Below are 9,510 nucleotides of genomic sequence, written 5' to 3' on the forward strand. Positions count from 1 at the left end.
TAAGCACTTTACCAGCCAGTGCAGATCCAGAATGAGGGGGATCTTGTCCTGTTTCCACCCCTGGAACCCCAGCAGCCTCAGTGCACATGCCTGGGAAGAGATTGAGGGAGCTTCCTTGATGGCTCAGTGGTAAAGAATCCACCTGCCATTGCAAGAGACATGAGAGATGAGGGTTCGATCCCTGGGTCAAGAAGATCCCCTCAAGAAGGGAATGGCAACACACTCCAGGATTCGTGCCTGGAGAATCCCATGCAGAGAGGAGACTAGCGAGCTACACACTGTCCACGGGGTCGCAAAGAGTCGGACATGACTGGATCGACTTAGCACGCACACACGCAGCCTCCTATGGCTAGTGGCACCATATTGGCTATGCCAAAAAGAATAGACTTCATTTTTTATTTTGCCAACTTGCATTGCTTTTATTGTTGTTTCATGGAAAGCATTTTGTTTTAAATATAGCAGTGTGCACATGTCAATCTTTAACTTCCAATCTCTCCCCACCCCCATCCTTCCCCTCTGTAACTCTAAGTTTTTTCTCTGAGTCTACAAGTCTCTTTCTGTCTTGCAAATAAGTTCGTCCTTGTAAACTATTTAAACAGAGGTGTTTTTTTTTTTTTAAATTGGCTTTATAGTATTTTAAACTGAATAATTTGAAGGCTTAACTTGCAAATTTTTATGCTTTCTTGTAATTATAGAAAAAGTTGGATGATCATGACAACATACCCAGTATGTGCAATTGATTATAATAACTTCTCCCCAAAGATTTGATACTTAAAATAGAATATTAGAATAGCCAGGGGATTGCTAATAGGTTGTGATATTTCTGAAGATGATCCTATAATTCTTGAACTCCACTCTTCACCTCAGAGCTGCTGGGCCGCTTTGCAGGAAGAGAAGGAGTATCCATGGAGGAACCCCTTTCAAAAGAGATCCAGTCTTTTTTTTATAACATTCTGTGTGCTCAAGGATGGGACAGGTCAGGGCTCAACATGGTCTTGGTTTACATCGAATTCCTCATACATACTGGGATCAGCAGAGGGGTGCATGGGGCTCAGGGGAGTGGGAGTGAACAATCTCTCAGAGAGGGTCCCGTGGTCCAAGTGGGTGTATATCACGTCTTCTGCTGGAGAGTCCTGAGAGGAAGGAAGTGTGAATGATGGACTGAAACATAATCTTTGAAGGCTGGGGCATTGGGCATTGGAGGGGCTCGGGCTATGGCAAGGGTTTGGGCAGGGAGGACTCACGTCACTGTTCACTGTTCTGTCTTCCTTGGGCTCTCCTTCCATGATTGCAACATCTGCGAATGGAAGAGAGTCAACACTCCTAGGGTGGTGGTGGTTCTTCTAGAGTTCCATGTCTTGAGTGGGGACATCAAAGCCAAAAGAAGCAGGGGTATACCCCAGGTTGCTGAGGTCGTCTACTCCACTAAATTAAAAATGAAAACCACCCCATATACAAGCCCAACCACTGACGGACTCTCTCTGGAACCTGTGCAAACAAACGGAGCCCATCCTACGTCTTCTGTTATGGACCATCCTCTAATGTGTATCAGCAGATTCCCAAGATCATAAAGGGGAGAAGAACAGATGGCTGTGGCTGGAGGGAAAAACAGGGCTTGGAACGTGCCCGGTGGCCGGGGATAAAAAGTCCTCCTTCCCATGCAGAGAGTGTGGGTTCTGTCCCTGGTGGGAGAACCGAGACCCCACGTGCTGTGAAGCAGCTAACCCCCACAGGCTGCAACTGCTGAGCCCGCGAGCTCTGGAGCCTTGAACCGCACCCCAGCACCACAATCAAGATCCCCCATGCTGCTTCCAAGGCCTGCTGCAGACAAAAATGAATGAACACATATTTTCATATAAAGAACAGCGTTCTATGGTTCTCTGGAAGATATTCCCTCAGGGAATACAACAACGGAAATCAGTTCTTAACCTACAGGAAGTGAAAACACCATTCTCTGCTATGAGCCCACCTCCCCCTCGGTCAGATGACACTGTGCTTCCCTCCTTCAGACTTATGATTTTGCATAGAACACCAATGACAGTTTGGCTCTTCATACTTACTTTTTGGGTAACCAGTGACAGACAAGAACAGCGAGGAAGATGCTGGTATAGATGAAGGCTATGGGTAGCCTAAGGAGAAGGTGCAGCTGGCTGGAGTGGCCTTGAGGAAGCCATGCTTCTGCCAACAAGCAAATGGCAGAAGGTTTGGTTTTTGGTTGCATACACCCTGCCCCTACACACAGGATTTATTGCATCCTTGTGTCAGAGTGTGTCAGCAGCTCTCAACCTGATCAGTTATGTCTCCACTTCCCAGGAGGTACCAAAGCATCCAGGAGAGATGCTATCAGTGGATAAAGTAAACAGGCTGTGCAGACCAGCAGAGGTCTGAACCAAGGCCCCCCAGGTCCCGATGCAGTTTTTCTCTCCTGCCCGTATGACAAGGCATGGTATTTTTGCATGAATGGGGACTGCTTTAATCCTCAATACATTTCCCCCTCCATCCACGTATACCTGGAATGCAATCCTCAAGAAGACAAGATACTTCTATTTCTCAACTGTGGAATGTTTTGTTCATAAAACACTAACAGAGAAATAGCCCATCTTTAACGTGCTCCCTAAAATTCTCTGCTTGTCCAATGCCATCCTTCCGCAAATACTGGTGGAGGGAGGATAAGCATCTCCCTTAAGCATGGGGTCAAGTCACTCTGTCTCGCTTTCTTCAATTTAGAAAATCCCAGTCCCAGAGCATGAGAAACTCAATGCCCCGTCTGGCTCTAATACAGACCATGATCTCAAATGCTGACAAGACACGGATGTTTAGGAGCCCAAATCACAGAAATGGGAGGTGGTAGAACCAACACTCACACAGGAACCCTCTGTCTTCTCAGAAACTTGCTGAGATAGGAGACTGTCTTGCTTACCTTCTGTGGTGTGTGGATCCATGGTTGATGGGCAAGTACTTGTAGTGGATCCTAGGGGACAACAGACAGAAGGGGTTAGCAGGTAACCTTCCTCATACCCACTGAATGAGGACTATTCTTTCTGAAACGACCTCCTGTCTGTCCTTACTCTGCCATCCCCCAGAACACTGAAGGGGGAGGGGAGAGCTTCTGGTCCCTCCCTGTGAATGCGTTGAGTAGACCCTCCATCCTGGAGAACTGATGGTGGAAGGATGTGGGAAGGTTATGCCTGGTGGTGAAAGACAGCTGTAAGCAAGAGACATTCTCTCTGCTCGGGGAATGTGTATCAATGCTCCTTAACTGGGAAATCACCTGTGTCTCAGAGGTGCTTCTGGGAAAACACTAAGAGCAAGGGGTGGATGCAATCTCTGATCTTCCCAAACCAAGCCAGCCTCTCCTCCCCCTGGGTCTACCCTGACCCTTTTCTTCATTTGCCTGGATGGACAGGACTCTGATGAGGAGCACCCATACAGGAGGTGGAAGCGGGTTGAGATGCCATCTACCATCTCTCTTCCTCTCTGGTTCTCATTGCCTCCATTTCTCCAGAAGCCCTAAGGTTCCCCTGACACCAGCACAGGGCCCTTGAGACAGAAATCAGTAATATAGTAAGATGTTATGGAAAAAGCCAAATGGACTTTTTGGCCAATGCAATGTGATTTAGTGCATTGTAAACCACGGGACACTTCTTGGCGCTCTGGAAACAAGAATAGTGCAATGAGTTACCATTTCCACCTCCAGGGAACCACATTTTGCCAGAACTCTTCACTATGACCCGTCAGTCTTGGGCGGCCCTGCATGACATGGCTCATAGCTTCGTTGAGTTACACAAGCACCTTCATCACGACAAGGCTGTGATCCACGAAGGGGAGATAGTGAAGGACACAGAAGTCTGTCATGCTGCAGTCCACGTGATCACAAAGAGTTGGACACAACTTATCAACTGAACAGAAACAAGAAAGCTGGGCCAGGAAAGGGTTCCTCACCTGTGACAGACAGGAGCAGGGGGTCGCTGGAGTTTGACCACGAGTAGGGAGAGTGATTGAAGGAGCCGTAGCACCTGTAGACCCCGCTGTGGGCTGGGGTCCCAGGACCCAGAGGGAACGCTGCCTGGAGTGCTCCGCGAGGGTCCCGCCCTCCCATGAGCAGGCGCCCAAGGTTCCTCCCCTCCCGGAGAAGATGGAACTGGTCAAAGGGATGCTCGGAGCTGCAGAGCAAGGTCACATTCTCTCCTGACTTCATCACGGGCCCCCCCTGGGCTGAGAGAGATGGTTTCTTGGACAGACCTAGAAGGAAGAGACCTTCATCTTAGAGCATTGAGAAACTCAAGTCCTAAATAGAGGATTAAAGCCCAAAGTGTGCAACAAGAGAAGCACTGCATGAGAAGCCCGCCCACCACCAGAACAGAAAACCCACAGAAACGAATACCCAGCACAGGGAAAACTTCAAACAAAACTTTAATAATGGACTGTCATTTAATATCCTTTCTCTGAAAAGAAATATATGTATAAGAACAACTGAATCAGTCTTATGTACAACAGGAATTAGCAAGATCAAAAATCAACTAGACTTCAACAAAATAAATAAAAAATATACTTCAAAAATCAACATGATGTGGGGTTCTCTTGAAAGACGGAACCTGCTAGGTTCTGCTGGGACCATCAGAAAACATGGTACTGACCCAGAAATAGACATTATGGCCGGGAGATTGGCAGAATCTCATTGGATCTTAGACCACTTCAAACTTAAGGGAGTGGTCAGTGCTCCCCTGCCCACCCCCAGGGGCTGGCAGGACTCCATAGTGGGGAGGGTTGGCAGGGACAACTGCTTCCTCTTTGTGCAGAAAGATGCGTTAAACCACAAGGCTGAGCAACTTCAAGGTGTCGACCTCCATCCTGACCACCCAGGGGCCAGACTGCAAGGGCGTCTGGTACCACAGTGCTCCTGACAGAGGAAGGGAGCTCTGACGTGAAGGTGGGAAACCAACCCCTTAACCAACCACCGTTGGCTGCCTGAGCTGGGAACTGGCCAAGTCCCTGCTCTGGTACATCATTCTCCATTGATCGTTCTTTCACGTTCTTGCTGCTTCACTCTGTCACCAGCTGTGTCTTCTCTTTAGCACATGGAAGGTACTCTGTTCTCTTTTCCCTTCCGTGTTCACACCTCCTCTCTCTCTGCTTTGTTCCCCTTCCTGAGTATGTGAGCATCTCTGCACGCCTGTCATTGTCTCCCGGTACTGATGCTGGACTGGACACCAGACCTTCTGTGACACAGACAGCAGACAGCACTGGTCTGGACACACTCACCTGTCATGACGATGTCCACGGGGTCGCTGGGGGCTGACCACACATAGGGGGAGTGGCTGAGAGAGCCGTAGCATTGGTAGGTGCCCACACTCCCCAAGGTCATGGGGCCAATGGCGAAGTCAGCTGAGGCATGCCCGCCCGTGAACATCTCTCCACGTGTCTGGAAATGCCCTGTGCTATTTTCCTGGTGCAGGATAAACTTGTCAAACAACAGCTGTGATTGACAGCGAAGGGTCACATTCTTTCCCTCCTGCTCGAGGCGGCCTGGGTGGGCTGAGATGGAGGGTTTTGTGAACACACCTAGGAGCAAAGAGGTTGTGAGCTTCAGTGGTCACCCCACCTCAGCGCTTCCACTGACATCTGGAGGTATGAGACAGGTCCCCATGAACCAGCAGAGCCAATTACCCTTCCTATCTGTTCTGTTGCATTCTCTCTAGCCTTGTTCCCAGGCTCTGGCTCATGCTTTTCTCTTTCTCTTTGCTCAAGAACTCCAGCCTCCTCTGTGTTTATTCTAAACTCTTCAGCTGTTGAATCTGTTCTCAGCTTCATGCATGCATACTCAGTCGCTTCAGTCCTGTCTGACTCTGTGGGACCCAATGAACTGTAGCCCGCCAGGCTCCTCTGTCCCTGAGATTCTCCAGGCGAGAATACTGGAGTGGGTTGCCATGCTCTCAGCCTCTTCCCATCCGTAATTTGCATTTGAGGGGCTGGGGTGGTTCTGAGGATGTCTCCCTTCACATACATCTCTTATAACGTGGCTGATTACTGGCATCATTGGGAAGGCAGTGGAGGAAAAGTGGAACCCATCTGTGACCCCACCTCATGCCTCTGGAGACATTTTTGAGACTCCTCCCTGGGGCTCCAGCTCCTTCACAGTGGACTACAGCTCCCTACTGGGTGGCAGGTGCTAGATCAGGGTCGTTCCCATCCTCCCTGCTGGCAGGCAGTGGCCACATCCTGTCTAACTAATACCGAGGGATGCTCCTCCTTCCTGCGCTCAGGCACCCCATCCATCTATTCAACACCCTGAGTTTAAACTCTCAGAGTGGGTTCTCTTTCACTGACTCGCTCCTGACTGGGAATCCTGAGTAGCCTTGGGTGCACTGGCATGTGGACCTAGGGTAGGATTGCCTGCAGGCTCAGCCATCTCGGGGTGGCTGGACCCCTCCTACCTGTGACCACAATCTGCAGGGGGTCACTGTGTCTGGACCACAGAGAGAGAGGCCAGTAGAATCCAGAACATGTGTAGGATCCAGCATGTTCTCTGGTCACCGGGCCAAGGGTGAAGGTGTTGACATCATGTGACTGGAGCTCGGGCAAACTGGTCCCATCTCTTTTGAACAGTCTGAATCCAGAAAGTCGAGAATTGGAGTGACACCTAAGAGTCACAGTCTCTCCTAAGGGAACCACGGGGCTTGGCCAGGCTGACAAAGAGGGCGTCTCATATCCACCTAGGAGAGATGGAGGCACAGGCTTTGAGAGGAAAATAGGAACAGTCTACTCTCCCCCCTGCCCTCATGGGCGCTTCCCCTTCAATTCTTCCAGCTCTCCTCCCCTAAACTGCATCACCTTGATGCTCAAGGATACCTAGGGCTTGGGGACAGACAGAGACACAGTCAACCCAGGATGGACATCATGGAGATTCTAAGAATATGATTCTCAGAGGTGATTCTCCTCAGGAGAAGAATCATTCCTTGGGTTGACAAAAATTTGAGAACCTTTCTCTCAAAACACAAAACACTGGGGATTCCCTGGTGGTCCAGTGGTTAGGACTCAGCACTTTCTCTACCAAGGGCCTGGGTTGATCCCTGATCAGGGAACTAAGATCCTGCATGCTGCACGATGCAGGCTAAAGAAAACACCACAGAGAAATTGATGCATGGAAAAGAAATGAAAGGACTTCCCTGTTGCATTTGTTGTAGCTCAAACAGTACAGTATATTCCTGCAATGCAGGAGAGCAGGGTACAATCTCTCAGCTTGCAAGATCCCCTGGGCAAGGAAATGGCAACCCCTTCCAGTATTCTTGCCTGGAGAACCCCATGGACAGAGGAGCCTGGTGAGCTCCACTTCATGTGGTCGCAAAGAGTCGGATGCGACTGAGTGACTAACAGTAACACAACTAAGAAGAGAAAAAGCCACTTGACTGAAAAGAAGGAAGAAAACCATGAACCTCACTCCTTTGTTTGCTAGCCTCCATCAAATGTGGGACAAGGTCCAGGTGGCCCTGCCTGGTGTCCAGCCCCTCCCTTAGGGTCAGGTCTAGCGGGCGGCCCTGCAGATCCTGTTGTGAAGGGCCGGTTGGAGATGCCACCTTGTCGGATAGGGGTCTGTGGGCTGCAGCCGCTTGCCTCCCTCTGATGATAGAAACGGCAGTCAGGGGGCCCAGCTCCCAGCTCCCAGACTTCACACTGTCCCTTCAGGTCCAGAGTCCAGAGCTGGGCTAACCTCTGGGGAGAGGGAAGATGAGTATCAAGCCAGTAGAGGACCTGGGATCCACAGGGCACGTGGCTCTCACTGTACTGACAGGGGTCTCCCTCTGTGCCCAGTGTCATCTATCTCAGCCCTGACTGCTCTGCTGAACACAGAAATAAGGGATGGGGAGGACTCACCCACAGCTTCCCAGATCCTCAGACTCACACAGAATCCAAGAAGGAAAAGCCCATCAGAGATGGCTTGTCCCGATGGACCCCATGCTCCTTGCACCCTCATCCAGGGAAGCTGGTCAGTGGTGTGAAGACCTCCCATTTCTACCATAAACCAAACTTGCCGTGTCTTTCCAGACTCACCGAAAGTCAGGAAGCCGAGGATTGTGGGCCACATGGCTCTGCTTCTGTGAGGCAGGAGGCAGGACTGAGCAAAGCTGACCGAGTCACAGGATGCGGAAGGCGGGCGGTGTTGTTGGTACATTCAGCCTGTTGCAGGTCAGAGAGGAAGATGGGCAGCCTCCTCTCACGCCAGGGATGGAGGTCTGTCTGAGCCTTGTCACTGAGCAGGCCTCGTGACCCTAGCATCACTTTTTGTTTCCCTGAACACTGTAAACATAGGAGGATTTGAACAGGTCTTGCTGCCACATGAAGTAGTAACGGTGATTCAGTGTATACCATGTTGGTGGTGGTGGTTCAGTTGCAAAGTGGTGTCCAACTCTTGTGACCCCATGGATTGTATACCACTGTGTTTTCTGTCCATGGGATTTCCCACGCAAGAATACTGGCAAGGGTTGCCATTTCCTTCTCCAGGGGATTTTCCCAATCCACGAATCAAACCCGGGTCTCCTGCATTGCAGGCAGATTCTTTAACACCTGAGAGGCTTAGTTTCTATGAATATCTTGTTTGAAGAAAGATTGACTCAGTTCCTTTCCTTCTTTTGATGACGAGTTCTACTTCAGTTGTGCAGGTCTGGGAGTTCCCTGGTGGTCCAGTGTCTACTCCCTGGCTTCACTGCTGAACGCCCAAGTTCAATCCCTGGTTGGGGAGCCATGAAGCCCAGCCCCCCACCAAAGAAAAATGTGCAGGCTTACTAACTGCTTACTGTCTAATGGTAACCACAGAAGGAAAAAAAAAAAAAAAAAAAACCACAATGATTTATTTTCAGCAAAGATTTCTAAGGCCTCTCTGCTCCTGAATTTAAAAGAATTTTTTTTTTCAATCATGTAACCTGGAATTCATTTTCCTGGTTGACATGTTGTTACTCATTCTCTATAAAACAAACCATGGGGTTCAGTGCAGAGGAAACAACTCTAATTAATATATATCCTCAACTAGAATGTCCAAGAATTCCAGCAATCCCCTCATGCTTTTACATAAGAGATGGTATGTTGCCCTGATAAAATAAAAATGCTTTAAAAGATGATCTTCATAAGAAAGATAGCCCTTCTGAATAAATCCAGTTTTATCATGCAGAATACTTTCCCCAATCTCATGATAAATATCATTAACCTTAACTCTTTGCAGAAGAGAAATCACAGGTGCCCACTTCATATTTCAGGCTCAGTGCAGGTTGCCAATTAAGGACTCATTAATAGAGACTTTCATTCTGCATTCTTATAGGAGAAGGAGACATGCGTATTATGGCTTTTTGAACATTTTGTAAAAATTCTGAGGTGGAGTATAGGTGATTAAGAAACTAACTGTTAGTTTCATGCGTACAACAAGGTGATTCACTTATACACAGACATGCGTCTATTGCTTTTCAAATTCTTTTCCCACTTAGCTAGTTACGGAATATTAAGCAGAGTTCCCTGTGCTAT

The 9,510-nt window shown here is 49.0% G+C and overlaps 1 protein-coding gene across 2 annotated transcripts; it reads right to left on the reverse strand.

Moving 5' to 3' along the window:
* Window positions 1–1,068: 1,068 nt before the first annotated feature.
* LOC133052179 (putative killer cell immunoglobulin-like receptor like protein KIR3DP1) lies at window positions 1,069–8,087 on the reverse strand. 2 transcript variants are annotated; one of them, XM_061136949.1, is made up of 8 exons: window positions 8,050–8,087; window positions 6,435–6,713; window positions 5,263–5,562; window positions 3,943–4,242; window positions 2,921–2,971; window positions 2,061–2,175; window positions 1,245–1,297; window positions 1,069–1,133 (listed from the first exon to the last, which is right to left on the reverse strand). In XM_061136949.1, the coding sequence occupies exons 1-7, from the start codon at window positions 8,081–8,083 to the stop codon at window positions 1,246–1,248; spliced, it is 1,131 nt and encodes a 376-aa protein (XP_060992932.1). In that variant the 5' UTR covers window positions 8,084–8,087; the 3' UTR covers window positions 1,069–1,133; window position 1,245. The 2 variants fall into 2 exon arrangements, with proteins under 2 accessions (XP_060992932.1, XP_060992928.1); XM_061136945.1 differs by having other exon boundaries at window positions 2,061–2,178.
* Window positions 8,088–9,510: the final 1,423 nt, after the last annotated feature.

The sequence above is a fragment of the Dama dama genome, chromosome 4, assembly GCF_033118175.1.
Source record: "Dama dama isolate Ldn47 chromosome 4, ASM3311817v1, whole genome shotgun sequence".
In the NCBI taxonomy this organism is placed as follows: Eukaryota; Metazoa; Chordata; class Mammalia; order Artiodactyla; family Cervidae; genus Dama; species Dama dama.